Source organism: Phalacrocorax carbo, chromosome Z (assembly GCF_963921805.1).
Source record: "Phalacrocorax carbo chromosome Z, bPhaCar2.1, whole genome shotgun sequence".
NCBI classification, from domain to species: Eukaryota; Metazoa; Chordata; class Aves; order Suliformes; family Phalacrocoracidae; genus Phalacrocorax; species Phalacrocorax carbo.
In genome coordinates, this window is record NC_087548.1 from 75,485,421 (window position 1) to 75,513,148 (window position 27,728).

General features: G+C 41.7%; 1 protein-coding gene across 3 annotated transcripts in view; it reads left to right on the plus strand.

Moving 5' to 3' along the window:
* The window catches only part of PLPPR1 (phospholipid phosphatase related 1), a 70,185-nt gene that overhangs the window by 23,757 nt on the left and 18,700 nt on the right, over nt 1-27,728 (plus strand). For all 3 annotated transcript variants that reach the window (XM_009504318.2, XM_064438082.1, XM_064438083.1), the window contains 2 exons: nt 12,038-12,226; nt 24,912-25,044. In XM_009504318.2, the coding sequence (XP_009502613.1) occupies nt 12,038-12,226; nt 24,912-25,044 (322 nt within the window). The remainder of the gene's footprint in view (nt 1-12,037; nt 12,227-24,911; nt 25,045-27,728) is intronic.

Here is a 27,728-nt window from a genome sequence, read left to right on the forward strand (position 1 = left end):
CGGTGCGCCAGGAGTAAGGTTCAACCCTGAGTAAAAGACCAAGGAGCAGACCCAATGCACTTGTTGTATCTTCCTCTTTAGGTTGGATCCATCCCTTCAGTCACCAGTTCATTGCTAGGCTGACTTTCTGACAGAGAAGCTTTGTGAGTTGCCTTCAGTAAGTTTTAGGAGAAAAAGTGTATTCTTTCTGTTGTTTCTTAGTCTAGAAAAACTAACACAAGATAAAATCCTACTGGTTCATAACTGGTAATTTAAATTGTCAGCATGGCTACTTTTCCCTCAGAGTCAGTGGAGAGTGAAATAGGCACTCTGAGGGGGAAATGGTGCTATTTAAAGATTGCTTCCTGGAAGTACCTCTCTTCTCCAGGTCAGTAGCTACTGTCAGAGTGCAAGTGTGGGAAAGTGGGGTGTTGTCAGTCATTTCCTCAAACATGCACAATCTGATGGCGGGAGCAACTGATGCTCGTGACCGAATATCCTCCATGAGTCTTGAACCCACATATTCTTCCTGCTGGAGGTAATCCGCTTTGAAATTGCTAGCTGCACATTTACTGGTCATAAAATCATCCTCTTCTCTTTTAAACTACATAAAACAGGGACAAAGACTTCTTTTAAAATCAGGATGAGGCCCACAATAGGTTATTAAACAAATTGCTACTATCAGCAAATGGCCTGGAATTCCAGCTCTGCTTTAAAAAACATGAGATGATCTTGTGAAAAATACGGGGGAGAAACCAAACTTATTAAAAACATAAAACACTACAGGCTCTGCTTGGTTGTTTGGTAGTTTGGCATTTGGAATTTAATGTCACATTAATGCCCCCTGCTGATAAGTCTTCAAAGATCTTCTTTGGATCCAGCTCAGTACTGTGCATCAACACGTTCCTTAAATTAAAAAGAAAAAAAATCCAGCATATATCTCATAATAACTGGATTAATCTTAAATAGATACATTTCTTTTAAGTCTGCTCCATAACAAGGCCTGTGCTGTAACAAAAGCAGTAACAAAAAAAGTCCTTATAATTGTCATATATTAACTCTTTCTATTGTTTGTTTAGAAAAAGGACAAAGTGATGTAGCATGACTGTGTAGGAACGAAATCTTAAAGGAAAAAATGAATCTTCAAACTTTTGTAAAGAAAGCAGATTATTAGAATTAAATATAGCTTGCCAAAACAGAGAAATTGCAAGAGGTTGAACAGATGTATTACTATTCAGGGTTATTCTAGGGGGAGCTAAATGATAGGCCTTTTCACAGCATTATCTATTTTCTAGCAAAGGAAAAGGGTTCATTAGTGTTGATTTTTATAGAGACTCTTTTGCATATGGCAACACAGGTATTCCCTGATTCAATAAGAGAACTGGGGATTCATTTCCTCCCTCTTCAAGCCACAGGGGAAATGCTTTTCCTTTGCTGTTAGTGAGTAAAAAGACACTACTGTGTTTTTTTCCATTTTCCAGCACCTGTGCTGCTGAATCTTTCCTCTTTGTCCATTCATCTCCCTGCCTCTCTGAGGTACATAAAATCTTGTGCAATTGTCTGTAGCATTGGCTGACCACCTAAAGCTTGTAGGGTCATCCATCCCTGTGTGTCAATCCCGCTGAAGAGAGTGAGGAGGCCTGTGTTGTCCCTTTCAAGCATTGAGTGAGTTTACCCTTTCACAGGCAGAGCTCATGTTAAGAGGCTGTCCTAAGGCAGCTGAGCTCATCAGGAGTGTGATGAACACAGTACAAGATGGAGTACTGGCCCACAAAACCTGGGCTGAAATTCAATGTGTTGTAGTATTGGAATGTTAATAGAGAAGAGTGTGTGAGAAAGGCCAGCAAATTTTGTAGCATTAAAGCACTGATTTTTATCAGTGAGAGGACTGCAGAACATTGCTCAGTGGTGTTGCAGCCTTACCATGAAAACAGAACTAGGAATGCTATCTGACCCCTAACTTCTGTGCATCTGGTACAGGATCCGATGCATACCCTGCTTTCCTTTGGTGGCTCTTAAACAGTCAAGTTAGCATTGCAATTACCAGCATCTTTAGGAAACAGCATGGTGGATCAATAAATAATTTTTCTTTTCTGCCTGTAAAAGCATTTTTAATAGTCTTTGAATTATGGAGCTCTTTCCTTACAAAGGCAGTGGTTACAGATTAAAAGTGAGAAAAGGAAAAAACCAATAGAACAGAATCATTCGTCCACTCTTTGGTCAGAAGCAGGTATGTGAGTCTTGGACAACCACAGCATGGGACGGCAAAATCTTGCACACCCATTTCTGCTGTAGTACACAGACAATAGCCCAGGATCTGAAACAAGTTATGTCCATCTCTTGAATTTTTTCCGCCACAGAGAAGTGTGCTGAGCAAGTAGGGTATGCAGGATAGAGAAAGGAGGGCAAACTGCTATTGATGCCAGTTATCTCTCTTAGTTGATGAAGTCAGATTTCAGTAGACCTAGGAAAATCTGTTGACTCTCTGAGGTTTTCTTGACAGGGCAGTATCATGTGATGCACTAATCTGATATGGGCTCTCAAGCTTACATAACTCTCAGTTATGCCAGACGAATCACCCCAAAGGTTAGAACATGCTGTAGCATCCTTGTCAGCAGTCTGAGAGGGAAGGTAGCCAGAGTTACCGAGTTCATTCATGGCATGTCATTATTGCTCCCTCAGAAGAGTAGGGGATGTTTTCTGAGATATTCTCACTCCTCCTGGAACAGCTCATCTTTCCATCTCCTGTTGCACCTGTAGGAGGTGCCCTTGCCAGGCACCTGCCCAGGAGTACCATGGATATGAGGGTGGTCTTCCTCCATCTTCTTACCAGTTCCAAAAGAATCAATGGAGAAGGCAGAAAACAAAAGCCATTACAAGCAAATCTATCCCTAGGGGAAACCCAAAATAATAGTGGAGGTCATATGCAGCTTAGATTTTTGTGTCATTATGGAGAATTATTGACTTTGAAAAGACACATGCCAAGAGAAAAATATCTTTTTAATTAATAGGAGTACCAGAGCTTGTAACAGACCCCTGCAAGTGGAGTTCAGAAATCTGCCAGCTCTGCATCAGTCTCCTAACACTGCTTCCAGCAAGCTGCATGCAGTATCTCTGATTATTCCTATCCTGCCTGGGTACCTGAGCAAACGCAAACATATTTGTCTCTGGTGCTTGGTGCTAGGTTCATTTTTATACTCAGACCGTAGCCACATAAAAACTGTTAAACTGTTATAATATACAGCACAGCATTGTCGTGGTTTAGCCCCAGTCAGCAACCAAGCACCACGCAGCCGCTCGCTCACTCCCCCAATGGGATGGGGGAGAGAATTGGAAGAGTAAAAGTGAGGCAACTCATGGGTTGAGATAAAGGCAGTTTAATAGGTAAAGCAAAAGCTGCGTGTGGAGGCAAAGGAAAACAAGGAATTCATTCACTCCTTCCCATGGGCAGGCAGGTGCTCAGCCGTCTCCAGGAGAGCAGGGCTCCATCACGCGTAACGGTTACTTGGGAAGACAAACGCCATAACTCCAGATGTCCCCCCTTCCTTCTTCTTCCCCCAGCTTTATATACTGAGCATGACGTCATACGGTATGGAATATCCCTTGGGTCAGTTGGGGTCAGCTGTCCCAGCTGTGTCCCCTCCCAGCTTCTTGTGCACCCGGCAGAGCACGGGGAGCTGAAAAAGTCCTTGACCAGTGTAAGCGCTACTTAGCAACAACTAAAACATCTCCACGTTATCACCGCTGTTTCCAGCAAAAATCCAAAACACAGCCCCATACTAGCTCCTATGAAGAAATTTAACTCTATCACAGGTGAAACCAGGACAAGCATGTAGGGAGGCATCCCTCCTCCCTTCAAGCTGGCAGTTTCAGCCTGTGATCGATCCATGGGTCACAGGTACCTGTCAAAGAAAGTAGGCTTAAATGTATCACATAATAATCACTGGTAAAATGTAAGGGTCTACATAATAAAAGGTTGAAAACCGTTGCTTTAAACTGAGAGAATTGGAGCAGTGTGTAGAACGGATTGAGTTACACGTGATAATCAAGGTGCCTCATACTGTTATTTGATTTCCTACATATGAAAAAGTTGTACAGGTTTAGCATTTTTACACCTTTATGTCTGTGTTGCCATTAGAACTGTACAGCTAGAGATGGAGAAATTTGGCTCCTTTATATGGATGAGCTCTTGGGTAACGTTAAGTTTCTGTAGTGCAGCACATAGAAATTCTTCAAGGATGATTACATAAAAGAGAAGCTTAAACAGTTTTTACCCAGGTGTTAGTCTTTTTAGACACCATGCTACTCACAAAACTTCTTTCCATGAAACAAGTGCCTTAGGATGGTGTGAAGGCCTCTTTTGTGTGAAAGAGTCTTATTCAGCCATATAAACTATACCTGGTCCCAACTTAAGTACTAAAATGGTAAAATAACACAATTAGTTCTTGAAATTGACTTGTAAGAAGCTCTGCAGAGACCACGCTGATTTCTGCACAGCCCCAGCTTCAAAAGCCTGTGTGTGCTGATAACCCTTCTCTCCCTCCAGGCTGCTTTCCAGCTTGTGCCACCATGCGGACTGGACTTAAAAACTCCTGTAACAAAGCCATGTCCTGTAATTGGCTGCTCTCAGAACAGACCATGACTTGTGTGCTGCAGTTGCTTAGGAAAACTGATTTCAGAATCAGATTGCAAAGTCCGTTATATCAGGCAAGGGAGAGAAAACATTTATGAAGAGGTGCAGCTTAGAAGGATCACTGGCTTTCATATTTATTCTGACAGTGGAGAATATGTGGTTGGTTGACATAACAAAACCATTCACTTGGAATTATTTTACCATTAAGTGGAAGTCCAATACAGGTGGTTTTTCTCACTGGCTCTAAGTGAGGTATTCATTCATGGCACATTCCTCCAGCTGCTTTGACTTTTTTTTTTGTAATATTTTAATAAAAAGTAGATTATTTGCTGCATCCAATCCCTTGGCAACCTAAAAGATTATGCAGTCGGTCAGATCCTTACCATCCATAAAAATATTAATTCACTGCAGTCAGAGACTCTAAGAGCCTTTACTGTCTGATATGCTCTTCCTCCTTCTACAGACCTGGATATGCTACAGAAGTGTGAAGGTTAAACCTTTTAAGGCATGTCATTTATGATAAAATGGTACAGAACAGATGTTTAACAAACTGCTGTAGAGACCAAGTCTTTTGTTGATCCTGGAAGAATTCATACTGCTAATTCCATTAATGCTAATGGGAGATATGTACCTACTACCCTCACACCTCAGTGCAAAAATAGTCCTTTTAGCTGCTAGCACATCTGGATCAGATGAACTCCTCATTAACTGTTGTCTCCATCTTCTTTGTTGTTTGTAAGGACAGGCTTGTCTGAGGGTGTGTTTAACATTTTCCTTACCACTGGACCACTCTACAATATGAAAATGAGGACCCTTCTTAAGAAGTTATAGTTGGGGTTTCAGTATTCAGGAGTCCTGGAAAAATTCCCAGAAACATACTGTGAAAAAGCTTGTCAAAGTAATTGTTTTAAGTAAAATTATCATGTAATAATACAAATCCAGTATTTTCCAGGAGTCTGTAATTCTTCTGCCAATATTTGAAGGAAATTTGATTATTTAAGAAAACAAAATATAACCTGGACCCATCCCTGGGCAAGGCAGTCTGAAATGCAGAGTTAAATGTTTCTGATATTGTCCTGTAGAGAGAAAAGACACAGTCTTAACAATTTCTTCCAGCAGTAACTTAGAAGTCTGTTTTCACGACACATGCATGCTGTGACTGTTGGATGCTCCAGTACATCTATTCTAAGAGTCATGCTTTCGTCACCTATCTCAAAAAAGCACACCAAAATTATTCTGGCTTTGTGTAACGATTGGTCACTAGAGTTTTTTCAGAATGGGAGATGGAAATCTGATTTAAAAGAGTGGGACTGTGAGCCACAGCGTGTGTGTCAGGAGTTGAAAACACTTGTGCAGGTTTGTGGTGCTCTGCTTATGCAGTTGTGACAGCTTCAGTTCATGAACTGAAACCCCTCAGTGAAGCTTGCTGGAAACAAACTGAGCAAGGATGTCAAAGGTATTTCACTGACTACCCGCTAAGGAATATCTCATGCAATACACTGTTTTGGTTTCTTTCAGAAGGAACAAAAATGTAGTCTTTTATGTTGTCATTTGTGTGCAAGAACAATTTTCCAATTATCAGTCATGCATATTAAAAGCATTGTAAGATATATTATCAGTAGCATGTGGGTAGGCTGATAAGCCAGAAGAATTTACCTATTTAAGTATGAATACCAGCAGTACTTCGGGGTTTTCAAATTTATTCATATGGATTTGCATGGTGATTTATATGAGTGACAAAACGCAGAGCAAAAGGAGATTTTTGCAGTGGCCGTATGCCTGTCTTACAGGACATAGAGATTGTATGGCTGGAGAGTACCTGAGAACTTTTTACAGCCTCTTCCTTTTCTCCCACAATTTCTTGCTCCTCAGTTAAGAACTCTGGGGAGTCTTCAGTATAGGCTGATCAAAAAGCTCTGCTTCCCACTGTGTCTGTTGTCTTTTTACATTAATCTCTGTCTTCTACAGCTTTATGTCTCTTTCGGGAATGGAGCTGGCCTCTTGTTTTTTGTTTGCGAACCAGGGGCCTCTTCTCTGTGGGTAACAGTGGAAAATAAAAAAGCTTCAGATTGTTGTTAAGGGAACTGGAAAGCGCTTTGAAGAGAGTGGAGAGGGCATATACAGTCGGGGACTTCAGTCCCACTATCTGGTATTGTAATAATTTGGGTTTGGATGTGCAGTAGTCTCTGAGTTACACTGTCAGAGTATTAAGGTAAAGGGGACGATTTCTGGATGTATCTCAGGAGCTGTGGGATTAGTGTGACTGAATTGTACTGCTTACTTTGAAGATTCTCCTTATACTGAGGACTCAGTCTTACACCAATACCTGCTTAGCCCCTGCACTAAATAATTACCAATTGCCCAAAGAAGATTGCAACAATTGCTTCATATTTTTTGGACATTTAAGAAAGTGATTTTTTGATTGCAGAGAATTCCAGCAACCTGAAGAGGAGCAAGGTTGTGCAGTGATAGGAAGATCTTCAAGGACAGAGTCCGCGTGGGCTTGTAGAGCAGTGCAGAGTTTAATGGTGTGGCAAGGGACAGGTGTTACATGCTAGAGAATCCATTTAAATAGCTGGCTTTGAGGAAAAAAATACCAATTGTTTGAGTCCAGCTTGTCAAGCTTGATCTAAAATCAAGCAGGAGTTTTTAAATGGTGCTGAATCAGACACATGATGTATTTCCTTATTGCTGTCATGAATGAGCTTCTGCCGAATCAGGACATAAACATATATCATTGAGCTTTTTCATGTGCAGATTATTGACTCATCCAGACAAATATGGTCCAGAAGAAGGGTAAATCTTGGCTGTGCCACAGTCTCTACTGTGACCTAAGGGCAATCATTTTATCTCCTGTGCTTTTGTCCACTCTCTGTAAAATGGTGATAAGAGCATTTTCTTATCTTACAATGGAATAGTGATGATAAATATAAAGGTTTATGACATGGTTAAATACTGTGGTAATGGAGGCCATTAAGCACCTTAGACACTTCTATTCATCGGCTGCTTTTCTAAACTGAATTACTGAGCATTTTTAATTTTCCCAAGTAGTCTCAAGGAAATGAGTTGATAAGGATTAATAAATAAACCTTCAAAATGTCAGTGTTAAACTGCACTGTGTTTTCTGACTTATGTAACTGGATGTTTTGTATCTTAAGTCAGCTTACGTGCTTTTCTTCATTGCTTCCTTCAGTGACTGTAAACCTGAAAATAGGAGAAAAGGTGAAGTTGTTATCTCTTACAAACTGACTATGGCTACAAAAATCAGGGATTTGTGCATTAGTCATTGTAGGTCCTAGCTCTACAAATCAAAAAAGTTTAGGGGTCTGAAGTTGGTTAAGGCATCTGTGACCAGTAAATCAAAACAAATGTTGGGGAATTTTTATGGTACCCTTCAAGGCTAATTAAATTCACATTTGTGCTTAAATATAAAGAAAAAGTTAATGAACAATGCACTGGGCAAAGTCCTACTGCCATCAGCGGTTTCACCAGGACACTACAAAGAAGCATCAGGAGCCGAATCCTTATATAGACTTGCAACAGCACCCATCCTGAGAGTGGTGGTATGGGGCACCTCAGCCCAGCCATGGGTCCATCCCCTGGCCCAGCTCTGTGGCGCAGAGGTGGCCCCTGAGTGCTCCCGTTCCAGGATGACCACAAGACAACGTTGTGGATGTTTTTTAGCTCATCACCATGGGAAACTTCACTCCCTTGCAGGCAGTCCTTCTGTCTGGCATCCCTGCTTCCAGCCGGTTTGACCCCTTCCTGCAGCTGGGCCTTCTTGCCCTCTGTGCCAGATCATTCCTCAGTCTCAAATTACCACTGCTAGGCACTTAGTGTTTGAATTTCCTCACCACAAACAAACAAATGCCACAATAAATATATATGAAATAGTCATCAAGTAGAAGGGAGAGAAGAAATGAAAAAGAGAGGGGAAGGGAAAATTGAAATAAGTTCTCCATGTTTCTGTTTGCCTTTTGCTGAGAAGCTGCTTAGAGCAGCTCAACATGAGGCACAGGAACATGCCACACAGATGTAGTCAGGCCTTCACTGACTGTAGGAGCAGCAAAACTTTTGCTCACATTCATGGCGATAGCTGACCGCTCTTTCTGTACCCCACATCATCCTTTGTCATCATGGGCTGTGGTGGGGTCTGTTGAGCTGGAGGTCTAATTTCTGATGTGTGCTGTTGCTGTTTCCCTGAGATGGTGGACATCACCTTCTCTTTTTACAGATAATTTTTTTTTCTCAAAAGAACAAAACACAAAAACTGAGTGTAACCAGATTGGGTTTATTATTGAGATATCTGTGTTGTTGTAGGTCAATATTGACATAGGTCAGACTAGAACTGTATTTTATATGCAGGAGGGGTTTTAATGCAGCACTGAGGCAGCATTTGGCACTGGGAAGGTCAAACTTAGTTGTGCAACAACTGGCTGGAGAGCATATTTGGGATAAGTGACATTTTCCTCCCGTATCAGAAAAACACATCTTTTTGAAAGCAGTTTTCCATATGACACCTAAAGAAGGATATAAGTCCAATACCTGCTTTCTTCCTTTCCCAGTAACGGGGTAAAAACCAGCTGTCTATATTGTACCATCTCCTGTTCTCATCCCTGTTTATGCTGACTTGGGCTGGCAACCTGAAGCATGGCTGGGGGTGCGTTTGGCATATGAAGGGTGGGCCAGATTGCTTCTGACAACCCTGGGCATATGAGGTGATGGAACTGAGCTTGAATACCTCTATATCCAGGTATCATGTAATCTCTAATATCTGGCATGTCAGGTAGATTAGCGGTAATGTCATTGCCTTGCTCTGATGTTAATTTATGAAACTGAGTTGCCAAGGTTGATCATGAAATCTATAGCTACTCAAGGAGTAAATTCAGGTCTTTTAAGTCCTTACTAATAGGACTGTGTTTGTTTATAGGGAATACCACTGGCTCACCCAGCATGATGTAAAGGTCTCTGTGGAATTACAAATAACAGCATATTGCTTTACACTTGTTAAAAATAAATCATTTTGCACAGATATACGGTCTTGAAAATGTCAGGATAAACAATTAAAGTTGAAAAAAGTAATTTTATCAGCTACACATTTAAGAAATTGAATACTCTAGCAGTTCCATCTAAGGCTATTATTATACAATCCAGATAAAATTACATGAGAGAATACATTTGTTCACACACCTTTAGAGGTATATATTGCATAGGAAAAAATACACAGACTAAACCTTTTGAGTTTCCAGACAGTTCCAGCTGTCTCCAAGGGACACTGCAGGACACAGGAAAAGTGTGAGCGGGAAGGAGCAGCAGAAAGCAACTGCTTAGTACTGACCATACCTGATTAGGTTATCTGCAATTCATTGTGTGGCAGTAGTGTTCAAGCTTCAGGAACTTAAAGTTACTGAATCATCAGAAATCTTCAGAAAACAAATGCTTGATTAACATTTTATGTTGATGTATTACATTCATGCTGTAAATCAGGGTGGGAGAAAGAGATTATGCATCTTTTGGGGAAATAATTATGTAGATTTCTACTTGCTTGAGCTTCTAAAACGGGCTATGTGCTTAGTCTATATAAATTTCACTTGGTACCATAATTCTGTAATCAGCGTAAGTTGATGTTTGAATCCACAGAGCTAATTGCTTGAGCTAAAAACATTAAACAATCCAGGCTGTATTTTCCAGGACTGGAATTAATCTGGCTACAAAATGATATTGCTAATTTTGAAGGTAAAAAATAGGGGAGGGTGCAAAATCTCTCAACTTTGGCTTCAGTTTGCTCTGCCTAAGTCTATCTTACAGGTTGCTCATGGAGTCTGTGGAGTCTCCATCCAGCCAGGTATCTAAAATCCGCCTGGACATGGTTTGGGCAGTGGTCTCAAGGTGTCCCTGCTTGAGCAGGTGTGGTGGGCCAGGTGACATCCAGAGGTCCCTTGCAGGCTCAACCACTCTGTGATTCTATGATCTTATACTTCCATCAGTATTTTCTCCGATTTCATGTTTTTTTCTGATTTTAGTCCAACACCAACTCAAATACACGATGATTTTAATGGCTGTCGTGTGTGTCAGAGAATGTGTGCAAAGTTAGGCCAGAGGAATGCATGGATAGCTTACAAGTGTATCTTTGAGCTGGAGTTGCCAAAATTATTTTTTAAAGGTCTATTCTTAAAATAATCTCACAGCAACAGAGTTTTGATGCAAAAATCTTGTAGGCAAAATACTGAAAACAAGCCACTTTGCGGTTTGTTATTTCACTTACTTTATTATTATTATTTTCTATGGTGCGGCAAGATAACTTGTATATGTGACAACTCTTGTAATAGTGGCAGGAGGCACTAGTCTCTATAAAGAGGTTTCTGAATCAGATCCTGGAATTGCTGTAATTTCCAAATCAGTATTGCTATATTTGTAAATGATGAGGATTGTGACATGAGATTTCCTTTGTGGTCTGGCAGAGAGGGAACAAAAGTGATGAAGTAGTATATCCTCTTAATTTCATGAGGAGAGATTAATGACAACCTCTGTGAGATGGCTTTGCGATGTGTTGTTGAAGCAGTGTAGGAAGCTGACACAGACACTGAAAATAGCTCATGCGCAGTAGCACTGGATATATAAAAAAAAAAAAAGTTGATAGCTGAGGTTTTCCAACCAGTCCATTTAGCCAGCAATAAACTACCAAAAAAAAATACAAGAAAATCTCCTTGCAGTCTATACGTGTAAAGATGAAGATCCAGACTCAAGCCAGAGTCCTTTTCAAAAGCAATTGTGATGGAGTGGGGAAGCCAGGCAGTGCAACCAGTTCTTTGGAGAGTCAGGATTTCTGAGTAGATGTCTAAAGCTTTACTGTAAGCAGCAGCTCCAAGGAAAGGTGAGTGGCAGGAGGCAGATTTCCCTCTGGATGAGTCTTCATCTGGGACACAGAGGGATCTTCTGGATTAGCACAGGGTGCACATTCCCCAGCATGGGCTTGCAGCTGCAGCAGGGAAGCATTTTGGCTTTAGCTTCCTTTATCCTTTGTAACAGTGCTTTCCAGCTCCCTACCGCTGTGCACAGGTTTTAGCTTGTCACAGTTGGCTCCTGCAGCACTGCCCCTCGTCCTGCTAGCTTTCATTGATTGTTGCTGACGTTGACACTCACATGCCCTTTGATAAAGTAGCTGTCAAAGCTCCGGTCCCTCTACCATGTTAGGGACCCACTCCTATCATCCGAGATGTTCATTAGTGTCGTTTGCCAAAAGGTTTATGTAACAGATGTTGCAAAGCGGACACACAGAAACACACACTCACAAACCACTATTGCAAGGGCTGTCGGGGTGATGATGAAAGGAGGATGGTCTACAGGACTACCGTAGCTTGAAGGCATAGCTGCGTCTGTTGAAAAAGCAACTAATGTCTCTGTGTGACCATGCTGTATTTTCAGCTTGTCATCATGGCTGGGACTGTTCTGCTCGCCTACTACTTCGAGTGCACCGATACTTTTCAGGTGCATATCCAAGGTTTCTTCTGTCAGGATGGCAATTTGATGAAACCATACCCTGGAACAGAGGATGAGAGCTTCATTTCACCTCTTGTGCTCTACTGTGTGCTGGCTTCAACTCCGACAGCTATTGTAAGTATAATAAACTATTTTAATTCTCCACAACTGCTCCATAAATAATGGCAACAGTCTTGTAATATCTTTGTCCCCTCTCCTCTCTTTTCAGCTATATTAATTTACACTTAGCCCAGTCTCTGTTTTGCCTTAGCCTAATATGATCTTCATCAGCTATCTCCAGAAGTAATTATTTGGAGGTAATCACAATGCAAGACTATGGGGTAGAGCTTGTTAAGCCTTTTACAACAGCTTGCTCACTCCAGTGATTAGTTGTGAATTGCCTGGGCTCCAGAGAGGCTCTAATGCAAAGGTGATATATTACTGGAAATAAGAAAACAGGATAAATCTGAAGTAAAACCTGGGTCAGACACACAGTATATCCAGGATTATTTGCTACTATATTAAAAGGACTGTTGAAGGGCTTTAAAAGACTTGATGAGCAGAAAGATGCTGAGTACAAAGAAAAGTATGAATGCTATTTCATTTTGATTTATAATCTCTCTATTTTTGGCAGTCACATCCACTTAACTTCTTTTTACCTGCTTTTCTTTACTATCCAACCAATAAACTGCAAGGTAGCTGTTCTGAGCAGATGAAAATAATCAATGAGCTAAGTACGTAAAATCCCAGACAGATTATTGCAGTCACTGATTAGCAAAACTTTGGTCTTTTTCCATCTTCTGTGCAGAAAGTTGCAAATTTCCCAAATAGCCAGATTTGTAATTTGTAATTACGTTGATATTACATTGATAAATTCCTATCAAACTATGTCTTTATGTACTTTGTTGTTTTATCTCTTTGTCTTTATTTCTTTATCATTAGTATTTTTCTTATATTAGCTTTGCTTTGTATCCCTTTTCAAAGTTGATTAAAGCTGTGCATGATGTATTTACTTGTGAAAGGTGAATGCTGCACCAGAGTCCATTTTAAGTTCTGGACTGCAGTAATTTTAATGCATGAAACAGAGTAACACAGAACGTGATAAAAAATGTGAGAGAGATCTGCAGAAGAGGCTGTAGTTTTTGGTACAGGAGACTTTCTGAAAATGAGTAGGGGTTTTGAATTGGATTACATCACAAGTTTATGAAAGTCCTCCACAGCAACAGTATTATTTCTGTATTGAAACTCAGTTGAATGTTAAGACTTTCATTTTACTTTGTGATGCAGTGATAGATGATTTGCAAATGAAAGAACAAACACATTTCTCCAGCTTTCCCCACATAAATGTAGTGCTATTGTTTAGGGAAGTAACTTTCACAGGCAGTGTTTGTAAGAGGAGATTGGGTGTCCCTGCCATGCTTTGGTGCCATAACAATGAAGTTAGTGGGAGGTTTGTCCCTTGATTCTGCCATATGGCATTGGGTGGGCAAGTGGTAGTAAGAATGTTGCTTTTTATTTGGATCTTCTTTTTTAATCCTTGCTCTTGCAAAGTTTGCTGCAAACCTTTCAGGTTTTGCTCCACTGGATCAGCATTTTCTTTCTTCTCAGTGGCCCAAGAAGTCTTTCCTAGTTACTCTTTATTTATGAAAAGCTCAACTGGAGTCTTCTTCAGGAGATGAACAATGCTGGTTGTGTAGTTTCCATAGCCCATGTTAAACGCAAGGAATGAAAGACTTCAAATAAATTTTTTGTGTGCAGACACCTTCAGCTTAGTGCTCTGTGGAGCTGGTGTGACTATCTCATAAAATGCAAGCTGTGCAGAGACGCTAGCGGGGGTCCAGAAGTATAGTAATCACCCTAGATGATTAGATCCAGTGCTGGATATAAGCTAGTAAGCTCCGCTTCTTGGCTTATACCATGCTGTTACACTGGCTATTCTGCTCCACCTAGAGAAGATGTGGTCAGGGACAACACAGGGCTCTTTGCATCATGCTTCACATACAACCTTAAGGAGACAATAGAGCTTTTCTGGAAAAAAAATTTTCTTTCAATTTATAATGTAGTATGTAGTAATACCTTATTTAATGCATTATTTGCATTATTATATTGTATTAGTAATACATTATTTAATTATTTAATGTATTAGTATCGTGCTAATCTTCAACTAGGGCATGTCAGAGGGATCTTTTTCTGTCTTCCTGACTGGTGCTCAGCACAATGAGCAATATGAGTGATTTCACTTTATTTCTCATTCCCATCTTTTTCTGAGAGACTTTCCTCTCCTTGCAGGCTAATTTCAGACTTCTGCTTCAGCTAGTGGCTGATTCTGCAAACTGAGTTTTGGCAACAATCGTTAGTGGAAAGCTAGTAAATGAGACAGAAAGTGAGCTCAGTCTCCCTAAACTCTGTCCTTGCATTGCACTGATGGTGAGACCATTCAGACCATGAGTATCCTCAGCTGTCATCTGGTACCCAAACGGGTGCTGTCTGTCATTCAGACTGTCACAGTCTGGGAAGAGATATTTGATCCAGTTGAATCTCCCAGGGATTTCACTGAGAGGAGCAAGTGCAGCCATTTCCATTTATACTGCGATGATTGTACTCTCTCTCTTAAAAAAAACCAAAAAACAAACAACTGCCCCTACCCGCGCCAAATAAAAGAGCTCACACAGCCATGCTTTGTGGTAGGGAGTTTTGTGTGTATTTACTGTGGGTTAAGTTGTAGCTTCACCCTCTACACTTTGCTCTCAGAAATAATCACTGACATCCTGCAGCCCCAGTCTGAAGAAATTGCTTAAGTCAAAGGTAATGCCAGTCCCTCCCTACAATTACTTGTTTCTCCTCTGCAAGGCACTTGCTTAACTTTCTGACAGCAAATTAGTTTATTTGGCTAAGGTGATTTACAGTAGCAAACCTAATTTCTCTGTGTTGCCTGTGTTTTGCCACTGTCCTGGCAGCGTATGGCAGGAGAGGAGTGATTATTGTTAGAAGGGGTGGAACCCAGCAGCAATGAGGGAGCACTCGTGCAGTTTAACTGTTTCTGGAGCTATGGAAAATAGCCTAGGAGTCAGTAAAAGCTCCCTCATCTGACACATGAGCAGTGTTTAAGTGCAGTCTGTGTGCAGAGGTCTGGAGAGGACTCAAAGCCCTAATTCCAGCATAACTGTGAGGTGTGTTATAATGCTCGCAAGCCAAAAGGGAGCATCTTTGTAAACTTAATGGAATATATTTGTGTCTCAGACATTTGACTGTGACAGTGGCTATGGGGAAAACAAATGCATGTATTTTATTTCTTTCTCGACAACACTTCTCAGAGTGCTGTTGTGGGTTGGTACCACTGTATGTGCATTTCTCTGCACTTTTAGTGGCAAAATGAATGAGACCAGCCTGTTTTTCTGTGGTTTATTTGTTGTTCTTGAAACATGTGATGCTGCTGACTCCTGCTGACTCGGTTTAACCATTTTTTTTCTTCTACACTGGGTAGTTAATCATCATAAATCAGAATTACAAAAGTCTTTTAATGCTCCTAGTCATAACCTTAGTTATCACTAGGATATCACTGGATAATGAGAGTTTCTTGTAAGGGGAGATGCCTGATCTCATGCTGTTAAATAAATTAAATCACGAATGCCTGACTCTGATCTTGAAATGCATTTTGCTCCCAAATGTTCCACTGAGGATAGGTCAAAGGCTTTCATCTGCCTTATTCACTTTTAATTTTCTGAGTGTGGTGGTGTTAGTGTCTTTGCAGCAAAGTAGGAGGATATGGTGGATTTAGTAATAAGTTGCACCTACATACGGAAAAATTTGGTTTTTATTTGTAAAGAAACAACTGGCCACTTTATTTCAGATTTAGTGATTTATCCCCTGAAACATACATCTTCAGACTCAAGTAGTAAATTTTGCTGTTGGCACTGGTAGGAAGGGGGGATTCTTGGAAACCTGTCTGTTTTGTATTGAACTTGTAGTTATCTGTAGGTTCTGGTGCTGCAAAGAGCTTCATAAGATATGTATGGTTTCATTTTCATCTCATGCCAGTTGTTTCTAATGCCTTTTGTTTTTTTTTCTCAGAGACTTTGCCCTTGCAGGCTGATTTCAGTTATACTGACATTGTTGGTGGTTGGTTACTGAACAACTGCTAAATTTGCAGCATTCCTGTTGTCATGCTGAGAAAGGTATAGGAGTGCTTTCAGCCTGTCTCATGGTAAAGTGAAAGCTATGGTTAAATCATCTTAGTTTTTCCACACAGGAAGGTACCCTCCTCGACAGTCATGGCAAGCACTTGGGTACTTTAACTACCAGCCAGTCTCCTGGGGGCCAGGGAAGGGAAGTGAGAAGGAGGGTATTTGTCTCTGTGGCCTCCACCGCATTTCAAAGGATCAAAAGTTTCCAACTTTCCAAAAACTGCTTTTGTCTTGGGCTTCAGGTAGCCTACAGCAATATGTCTGCACGTTTAGATAGCTGACATCTGCATTACAGAGCTTTAGACAGACAGCCCATCATTTTGGTGGCTATAGGTACTTCAGGAAGGGTGAAATTAGCCAGAGAATAACTGGAGGTCTTAGAATGCAAACGTCTTTCCGGAGATAAATATAGCATAGGTATTTTACTCAGCTGGTTTTCCAGTGATAGGGAATGTAAAAATTAAGAGCAGCTTGAAAATTTAAGCACCTGAGCTTGAGTTCCATGAGCACAGGTCTGGTGAATTTAAAAGTGACCTGTCCCACAGGAGTATGTTATGCAGAGCCTGGGAGAAAGCATAACATTTCAGTGCACTGTCAGTTCCAAAATATTGGGGCAGGGGAGGTAAGAAATAATAATTATTTTAATTTTGTCAATATGACAACTTTATGAAAACAGTTTTTAAAGTGGAACAAGTTGCTTTGCACAAACATCAAATTTTCAAGGTGTTTTCGTAAAAATATTCTGGGATGACTCTGCCGCATTCATTACTGTCCCTCAAAACTAGCTTTCCCCATTACGAGGTTACTGCAAATCAGAAAATTCTCCAGCTGGTACTAAACAGTCCTTCTAGAGTTCAGAGCTGCTGCCTGCACTGCTCCATCCAATGTGATTTGTCTGCCTGCCTGAGAGAAGCAGAGAGGCATAGGAACAGAGCCAGCACACTGAAATGAATACTGAGCAGCAGCAGAAAGCTTCAAGGGCACTGTTCTTTGTTTCCTTAAAGTAGAATAGAAAGTCATGCAATCTTCAGTTTCTTTCTGTCCATTTCCAGAGGAAGGGGCAGCCTACATGTAATTGTCAACTGGCCAGTGCTATTAATTTGTGCAAAGGAGTATTTGTTTTCAGATAATGTTGGAATCAGTCGAACCGAACTGGTCTGATTATTAATTAGAGGATGAATTACAGCATTGGCCAAATTTATGTGAAGCATGAGGAAACTTCAAGCTTCTCTCTACAATTTACACTCACCTCCCAAGTTTCAGAAACATCATTCTTTTAGGTGGTTTTCCTGTTCTCCCTGCCACCTTGCTTCCTTGGCTTTGGCTTAGTACAGCCATGTTACTACAGTGATTTATTTCTAGAAGGGAAGCCAGGGAATTTCTGCCTGCATTGGCTGATTCCCCTGTGGCTGTTCAGCAGCAGCTGCCGGGAGAACCAGGAGCAGCTAATGCAGCTCAGAGCTCTGTTACAGTAGCTTCTTCCCAGCTTTTTCAGGCAGAAATCCCTAGGCTGTGCTGGTGATGGTGCTGCCGGAAAGCACAGGCTCCTGTGCTACAGTCTCCTACCCTTCATACCGCATGGCAAGCTGTGTGGCAGTGGGGTGGAGAGCTCAGTGTCAATGCCTGGAGTGTCCCCTACCCCTTGTTAAGAAAACGTATGTCCCTTTTCCAAGAAGATGTACCACACCTGGCGCTTGTGTGGTCCTGGCTTTCAGGGCTGGCTCCGTTTCAGCTTGGTCCCAGAGAGTGGGATGTCCGTGCAAGGGCATTTGCTACACCTTCCTTTTATTGTCAGGAAACAGAGCTGGGATGATCACAGGGCGAGGCTGGAGGAAGATACCCGCTGCTTGTCAAGGTGTCCTCTGCAAGTGGTGGCTTGTCTTCTGCTTTTTGACGAGGCTTGCCAAGGACCCAGCTCATGAAGTGGTAAATGATAAGCTGGGATACATAGGAGTGAGGCAAAGCTGTGCCTGTGACTCTGTGTAAATGTTTATATTCTGGTATTTACACACCATTCTGGAAAATAAATGCACCTTGTTTGTTTCGTGTAACACTTTCAGGTGCTCCTACTGCCAGTGTCTCTAGGACTTGGTAATGGTCCTGGTCATATGCCAGTTTCTGAGGAACAATGGAGAGCTGTGGAAAATTTCTTCTCTTGATTAGAATGTCAGTATAATTATTTTAGGCAGTTTTACTGCAGTAAATTGTTTTTTTGAGCACAATGATAAGGCAGTTGTGGTTTCTGGGCAGACTAGAATCCAAATTGTGGATTTTGGCCCTTTTGACTTGCAATAAAAGAAACTAATTTTCTTTTTCTGGAAAAGGACTTTTAACTGTTCTTTGCTGTTGTTTTCAATGAACAACAATAACAAAAAAAGAAAACTGAATGAGGTAATAAGTAATTGAATGCAGATGAAAGTTTTGTCCTCAGAAGATTATGGGTGATAAGGGCTCTGCAATGTTCAGCTGATGTCATTGCTTCATTTCGTCTTACAGTTATGCAAAACACAGCATTGATTCCAGTGGCTAAAGAAGATCTGTCTAGATGGTGATGGCAAAGATGAGAGGGTGTCTGATAAAACTCTCAGCTGATCCCTAGTCCTCATGACCAGTGATGGTACTGATGTTATCAAAGAAAACCTCTGCCCTCCCAGGCAGGCTTCAGTCAGGATCCTGGCTTCAGATCACAGCAGATATGCTGTGTCCTGGAGGGGGTGCCAAGGCAGACCTCAGTGACCGCTTGCCTCCAAAGGTGTCTTTTCTCAGTATGAATGTTGCTTAGTGTTTGCTGCCTGGGTTTGACTATGGAGTCTCAGCTCTGCAGTGTCAATATTTGGCACCCTAGGTAGCAGGTAGGATGGCAGATCAATAACCTTCAGGCCTAAGGCTAACTGCGAGGGAGATCTAAGGAATTAAGGACTTAGCAACACTAAGTGAAAGTCAATATGAGCCATGTTCTTAGTGAGGACTGTAGAGAAGTTGAAGACGCTGTTCAAAGCACAAGATGCAACCCTGCAATGAACACAATCAGCAAGAAAAGAAACCAATTACACGTTAGGAAAAATCTCTTTACAATAACAGTAGTCAAACACTGAAACAGTGCCCCCCTTGAGACCGTGGGATCTCTGTTCTTGAAAACTTTTGTAACATGACTGCTCAAGGCTGCAGTCTGTGCTGGCCCTACTTTGAGTATGGGTTGGACTGAAAGCCTCTGGGGCCCCTTCCCAGCTAAATCACTGTGCCTCTGCATTCTGTAGTGCTAGTGAAAAGTTTCTGCTCTTTAACTAATGACAGATGAATGGAGCCATGATCTCCTGTGTAGAGCTTGAAGAGGCAGCTGTGCTAATGCAGTCCTCAGATACACTGATACAGAAGGGCAGAACTGGTTTTGGCCCAGTGCAAGCCAGTGCTGATGAAACACCCGCTGGAGCACTTTGCAAAGGTCACCTTTTGGTAGACAGGCCTGGTTTTCCCAGGAAGAGTTGCATGGAATCATTTTTGAAACTGGCTGATTGGGGTTGAGCCCCATAACCCTCATCTGCTTATATTCTTTGTTTTTGAGTGCTCTGCACATAGCTTGTCTCACAGGCAGTGCCTTCCTTGTATCTGTTCCTCCCCTTGACTGCTGTTTGCATGCTGCAGTATTAATTTAGTTCTTTCTATCTGTGACATTAAAAATGCAGCCACACACATGCTTTTAGAGGATTCAGGAAATGTAATGCAGCTTGGTGAAACCTGCCCAGAACAGAGAGTGATGATGGCCTGAGAGCCAGGTGCAGTTTTGTTTCCTGCCAGGGGCTTTTGTGTGTAATAGAATGTCTCTGAATGTGGTTTCTATGTATAAAGTGTTGTTACAAGGATTGACTGTGTTACAAGGGGGCTGTTAGAGTAAACAAGTTGAAAGATTTAAAAACTTCCAGAAATCAGAATGATGTAAACTTTATGCATAGAAAAGACAGAAGGCTGTACTTCACAAAATTCTTTCTAATATGGGATCTCCCTCTTCTTGCTATGATCAGAAATGCCATCAGTTGCTCTTTTTCATGGGAAGCAGCAGAAGGGTATTGTTTCACAGGGAGACTTCAGGCAGTCCCAGGCTCTGGGCACAGCTGTGCTTCCTGCATCTCTTCTGAGCACCCTGGCTGACGATCCTCCTTCTTTATCTGTGGGAATTGCAGCTGAAATGAAAACTGTCTCTGGCAACTTTCACACAACCCCAGTGTACGCTGAAAGTGTGAAAAAAAAAAAACAGAAAAATAGTGTTTTTCCGTTTGTTGCCCCTGAGTGAGTGAGACTCAGAGGCAGGAGAGCTGCTGAGATGCAGTTTCTGCCAGCAGCAACGTGGGACTGCACAGAGGCAGTCAGGCCAGACCCCATCAGAGAAGAGGGGTGAGCAGTTTGACTAAGTTGCAGTGAATCTGTAGTGAGTTTTCAAAGGGGGGTGGCGAAAATGGGTGGCTGGGCCCAAAGGGTTGTAGTGAATGCAGTTAAATCCAGTCGGTGGGCAGTCACAAGTGCTGGTCCCCAGGGCTCAGTATTGGGGCCGCTTCTGTTTAGTATCTTTATCAGTGATCTGGATGAGGGGATTGAGTGCACCCTAACTAAGTTTGCAGATGACACCAAGTTGGGCAGGAGTGTCGATCTGCTGGAGGGTAGGAAGGCTCTGCAGAGGGATCTGGACATGCTGGGTCGCTGGGCTGAGGACAATTGTATGAGGTTTACCAAGGCTAAGTGCTGGGTCCTGCCCTTAGGTTACACCAACCCCATGCAACGCTACAGGCTTGGCAAAGGGTGGCCGGAGAGCTGCTAGGCAGAGAGTGACCTGGGGGTGCTGGCTGACAGCCGGCTGAACATGAGCCAGCAGTGTGCCCAGGTGGCCAAGAAGGCCAACAGCATCCTGGCTTGGATCAGGTATAGTGTGGCCAGCAGGAGTAAGGTAGTGATGGTGCCCCTGTGCTTGGCACTGGTGAGGCTGCACCTCAAATCCTGGGTTCAGTTGTGGGCCCCTCACTACAAGGACACTGAGGTGCTGGAGCGTGTCCAGAGAAGGGCAACGAAGTTGGTGAAGGGTCTGGAGAACAAGTCTTATGAGGAGCAGCTGAGGGAGCTGGGGGTGTTTAGTCTGGAGAAAAGGAGGCTGAGGGGAGACCTCATTGTGCTGAGAACTTGAAGGGGGAAGATGTGATATTTCACTGCCTGAAAATGATGGTTCACAAGTTACAGGACTGTCATTTCCAAATCTATCGTGGACAAAAGGCTGTTGAAGATGAAAATGGGACAGATCACTTTATCCATCTCTTTGCTCAGGAGGAGCCGGAAAATAAGTAAAGCATGTGCAGCAGAGGTTTTTGAGAGATGAATGTTAAGGAGCCAGTATTTGGTGACACTGCCAATAATGGGAAGGCAGGACAAATTGAAGAAGTTTTCTCAATGGACAGCTTGAAATCAGTAGAGGAAAAATGACTGTGGACTACATATTTCTAATTCATACTGGGGCTTTGGGGAGTCATTGTAGTATTTTTACCTAATAGTAATATGAAAAGGAATGTAAGCAAGAGTGTCCAAGCAGCATAACTTCAGTGTAGATGAGCTGCTATTGCATTCTAGCAAATCAAGAACAAAATCATATCCTATGGCACTACCTTTGCTTCCCTATTGCCTACATCACCTCAGACTGCAGATTACCTGTGCATTCAGTTGTCAACCTCCAGTGTAATTTTCTTGCCATTTCTACTAACTAATTAAGCCAGTATGATACAACAGTTCATTAACCTTGCATTGTTTCCCAAACAGAAATAAGTAGTTTGCTTGCTGATTTCTTTTTCCACCCATATCTGTGTATCTATATTTAGATTTCAGATTTAGAAATGAATTGTAACGATTCCTGGGGTGCTGATTCTGTTCTGGCAGAAGCTAAGGTGCTTAACAGTGTCAGTGATTGATTTTGGGAGGCCAGCTGGACAACTTGGCTGCATGCGGACCCTGCTCATGCAGAGTCATCAGGTTTTACATCATGAGAATCAGCAGAGTCACTTGACTTCAGAAGGGCCTAGATTAAAAAAAAAAAATCAGTTCTCTGAGGAGCTGTTCAGACCACATTCAATTCTGCATAGCTAGATTAGCTACCAGAAATAGGTGCCCAAGCCCCCATTGAATTTTTAGAGAACAGCAAGGCTCACTTTCTAGAGCCCACATTAAACATACAAGGAAACAAAATCCTCAGATTCAGGCTACCAAATTCAGTGACAGAGATGGCACCACAAGAATAGTCCAGTTATGTTGAATCATCTTATATCACCTCACAACTACAACATTATTACTATTCATCTAAACTCTGTATTAAACCAAGGGCACCGTTCACTTAAAAAATCACATTTTGATCTGTTACACTGTAGGAAATCTGGGACAACTGTGCTATGAACAGATTCATAGCCTGGCAAAATTTACTCCTAAATCTAAGTGGAACTAATCTATCCACATGGGAGTTGCTAGGAGTATTGCAGACAGCTAAATTTCTATAAATAAAGATGGGAATTGAAGTAGGAAAACATTCAGTTAATTTCTGATGCTAAGGAACTTTAAAACTTGATGTATTGTTAAAGCAGGACTATTAATATGCTTTATCTCTATTATTTGAAAAGTTCGGGGGTTTTAAAGTCTGCTAACCCATGTCTTCACAGAGTAGAATTTCCTCGGGATGTGAATCCTCTCAATGTGTGTGTACAGACTCAGGCAGGCAGAGAGCCAAAGCATTAATTCAAACATCTGAACATTATCATAATTCAAATAATAAACGGTTTGAAACAGAGTGTCACTTTTAAACTGCTTTAGTGCAGATGGTCGTCATCTTAATTCCCAGCCCCATAGTTAGTGAGCTGAGCTTATTGAACTGCTTGCCAATTCTGTTAAGAGCAGATGGAGTGAAATGGGATAAAGGCAATATTTCAGTGCAGCTCCCATGCATTGGCTCCCACCACCACATACCATTATCGACATGCATTTTACAACTCCACATCTTTTGCCATCAGCGGTTAGAATTATAAAGAGGATGAGCATACTTGGCTTGAATGTCAATAATCAATAAGGATGCTCATCTGGATTAATAAGGATAGATTGTTGCCCTTGAAACAACATACCATTCCAGCACTCAAAGTGAATTAAGACCAATTCCTTGACATTTATACTAACTCTGGGTGTCTGCGTGCATGTGTGTGTGCACACACACTTTTGTTATGCATTTCTTTGACCGTTCCCTAGCACTATGGATTCCTCTTGTGTGTCTTATAACAATGTATCAAATTAATTCTTTTGAGTGCTCCCCTTTTAAAAGCTCATTTCTTCCACTTCAGACTGGCTTGTTTTTTCTAAAGACTTTCATTGCAAACTCTGTCTTTCTGAAAAGCTCCCCATTTCCCCTTCTGAATCCTGACAAAACATGTTAGGTGGGATTTTCAGAAGTGCTTGCTGTGAATGGACCATTGCTGCCTCTAAAGCCTGCGATCAAGTTCTGTCCAGCTTTAGCTAGGGCAGATAGACTTCTGCACAACAGACTTAATTCTAAGTGGTTAGGAAATACCGGTCCTACTCCTATGGGAAGCAGTTATCATTTTTATAGGAAGCATGAATGTTCTGATCACAAAAAAATACATAAGCACAGCTAACATCAAGTTCAATGGATCCCTGGAGACTTCGTTTTTGATGTTTTAATAAATAAAATGGGTCATTTAGTAAATAAAACAGGACAGAAATCATCCTCTGGCCTCAGACTAGCTGGCTTGTGCAGTCAGTGGCCAAATGGCTAAACTACTTCTGCATGATTAGCAGTGGCTCCATGCAGCTTTCCTTGTGGGACTTGTCCCAGGCATTTTCTGAGAGACTGTTGTCACCAGGCCAGGCTACGGCAGGGACCATGCTAGCAGTGTAACAGTGTGGGCGATTGGCTGTGCTGCACCCATACCCTGGGCTTTTTACTTAACATAAGTCAAGTAAATGATGTGTTTGTCCAGAATTTTCACTGACATCCCCAAAAGTTTTGTGTCTTCAGATCAATTTCTATTGCAGGGATGTCCTTCATCTAAATTTCTTTTCAAAGTTGGAAGGAGCTCTTTAATCTATCTGTTAGATGAATTGAAGTTTGATAAGGTGTGGAGGCTGCAGGAAGCATCCAATATTGCTGAGGCTTGCAGGTAAAATGTTGGGGTGGAAGTCTGCAGCATTACTTTCCACTTCCCTGGATGTCTAGAAGTCTTCCATCCATGAAGTCTATACTGTCAGTAAATTCTAAATGCTAGTAGCAGGACGTGACAAATTCCATGCCAATCTCAGTAAAAATGGGAGCTTCTGTGGTCCACAGTATTCATTAAAGCTCTGTTTACCCTGTGTATACCAGGAGTTAGTATAAGAAGGCCTAATATTGGCTGTATCTTTCCACTGAGTACAAGAATTACAGATCCTTTTCTTGGCTGGGAGCTGGATCTATGTCAGTTGATCTCAAGTGAATAAGCATCGCCATGCTGTGGAAATGCAGTGTTCCAAAGACACACTGCTGTGTAGTAGATTCTGTGGAACCAGACACCCGTGTTTTAATGTTTGCTCATGTCATTTTTAACCTTCTGTTTTTCTCCGTTTCCTGACAGATCTTTATTGGTGAGGTATCCATGTATTTCATAAAATCAACCCGAGAAACCCTAATTATTCAAGAGAAAACTATTTTGACTGGAGAGTGCTGTTACCTGAACCCACTGCTTCGAAGAATAATACGTTTTATAGGTAAGCATCCTGAGCACTGCAAGCTTAGTCCCTGTTTGCACCAAACCAGAATGAACCATCCTAATAATCTACACCACAAAATTAATTTAGCTGTGAAATCTTTGCAGGCGTCTTCCACTTTAGAGGGATAGTCCTTCCTGGGATTTGCAAGGTAATGTTCAAAATGTGCCATATCATGCTATTTGGAGCTGGTTTATATCCTATTCTACTGAGCTCAATGCTGCTTCTGGACCCTTGAAGAAAGGTTATGCCAATCAAATCCTTTTATGAATAATTCCATCATTGCTATTCTGTTTAAGCTACTCATTTTACTTACAAATTGGTCCTCACTAGCCCATCTCTGGCATTTTTCTTTTCAGTTCTGATTTTAACATCCATAGCTCTGCCACATAATGTTCAGCTGAGCACAGTGTAAACAAGCCCAGAGCCCACTTCAAAATAACGTTCTAATTTTTATTATATTTGGTTTTGGTAGAACTTTCATTGAATTAATCGCTGAGAAATTAACAAAGAAGTTCTGTCACTAACCTATTTGGAGGTTTCTTTACATGGTGCTTGCAAACCGCTATGCCTTTTTCACGCTGCTGGTTAGTGAAAAAATGCCTACAAGACCTTACTGAGGGGACGATCCCCTGGTTCTTTTAGAGCAGGAAGAGGAACAGCATTGCAGCCTATGTTTCCGCTGTGGCAGTGACAGAGAATCTGGTTGTCGTCTAAAAGCTTCCCAATCCACAGCCATTTAAGGCTGCCCAAACTGCACCCTTGGTGTATAGAGAGAAAGGAGGGCTGGTAGCTCACTTACTACTTCCTTGTAGCAGCAGAGTAAGAAGAGAGCAGCTCTGAACTGCACGTGCAAGGGGCCCTGGCTTCCCTCCTCCTGACTCGTTCATGAGAAGTCCCAGGTTCATGCATGTGATGGGATGGCTTGTCTTGCTGCTGGCATGGGCCAGTGGTAAATATGGCTCCCCCTCGACCAAGAGGGGCTTTGCCCACAGAGCATCACACACAGCACCTCCCTCCCTTTATACTCTTAGAGGTAAAGCATCTTTATGCACTGCATCTTACAGAGAGCTGAGTCTGAATTCACAGTCTAAGTTAGAAGAAGCAATGGGGAAAAAAGCTGAAAATATCTGGATCGCTTCTTCCCTGCCACTGCTGAATTTTTGAGTTTTATCTGGAAGAAAAATGTCTGCTTCGACTGTGGCAAGGGTTGTATTGCTTCCATGGAGCACAACCCTGGCTTCAAGCAGGGATACTTGCTCAGAGTATGGAGTTGAAAGTCTTATGCTGTGTTAAGGTTTTCATCACCAGCAAATATATGCTACAAAAGAGGAATAGCTATGGTTTTCTTTGTCCCTCTCTTCTCTCTGTGCCTCCTGCTTTATGCATGGAAGTTAGGAAGTTAAATGTTTTTCTTACCTTCTGCCACTCTGGGGGTGGAGACAAACCACCTGTGGTTCGTTACTCAGGCTTGGCCTGTGTACTGCTGATGAAAACAAAAGACATGGGAATGCAGCTAGAAGTAAAATACGCTTGAACTTCACATAACCTCTAGCATATATTGATGAGTAGTAAACTGCCATTAAAGAGGAGCAGGGTACTGGAGTCCACTGGGCCACTCAAGGCTGTTTGACTGTTCCAGCACATTCGGCTTGTTGCAAAGTCCTAATCAAATACTCTTGCCTGCGGGGTCAGCACTAAAAGTGTGTAGACCATGGAGGCTAAGCCCTTGCTCGATATATTTTCTTATAGCTAGTTTTATCCTTAAACATTCAAGCTATTGTTTCTCTTCTAGTGGAAGAGAAGGGGGTAGCAGTGATACAGTGGACTCTCAGAAAGTAGTAGGACATGAACCCTGCTAGAGAAAACAGTCTTGTCTTTGCAGCTATATTTGTTTTCCTGAGAAAAAGGAAGTTAATATTATTAGAAATTAATTCAAGTGTTCATCTCATCTTAAACTACACTGATTGTTTGCTTGTTTTCTTCTGAAACCTTCTCCCTGCCTCTGCAGTAAAATGAGAGCAGAGTTTGTTGAAAAGTGGCTGAAATATTTTATGAAAGGAACTAAAAATAACTGCAAGATTGTTATTGACATTCCACCTGCATTTTGAAAACATGACATGGACTGAACAGCTGCAGCCTATGCTGGATGAAGTTAGCTCCGTACATCTGCTTACTCCAAAAAGAGTAAGCTTGGCTCTGGACAGACTACCGGGCTGCTCATACATGGATTTCTTTGCATGCTAAACTTGAGGGCCATAAGTTATAGAGCTGATTAAGTAGGTTGTCTTCCAAGATACCCTAACAAGAAGACTGGCTTGTTGCAAAGAAGTTTGCTGCCAATTCAGTCTTAGTACAAATTCATTGGAATAACCACATCTGATAATTTCTTTTGGTCCAGGTGTGTGAGTACCTGCAAAAAGTAGTAACTGAACTCCTTGGAAGTCTTGTAAGTCACTACAGTTGGTATTATTCAAAAGGATGAGAATAAATCTTCAATGTGTCTGGGTACTCCTTTGTCAGGAAAAATGAACACTACTTGCTGAGCCTGCAAGGCACATCATGGACAGCTTCTGAGAGTAGCTATTACCAAATTTTAGAAAGGTAAAGAGGCTTTTTCTAGTTCCCTCCCTGACTCTGGAACTAGATTTGCTGGGAAGAGATGGGGTTTTAAGAATAGTAGC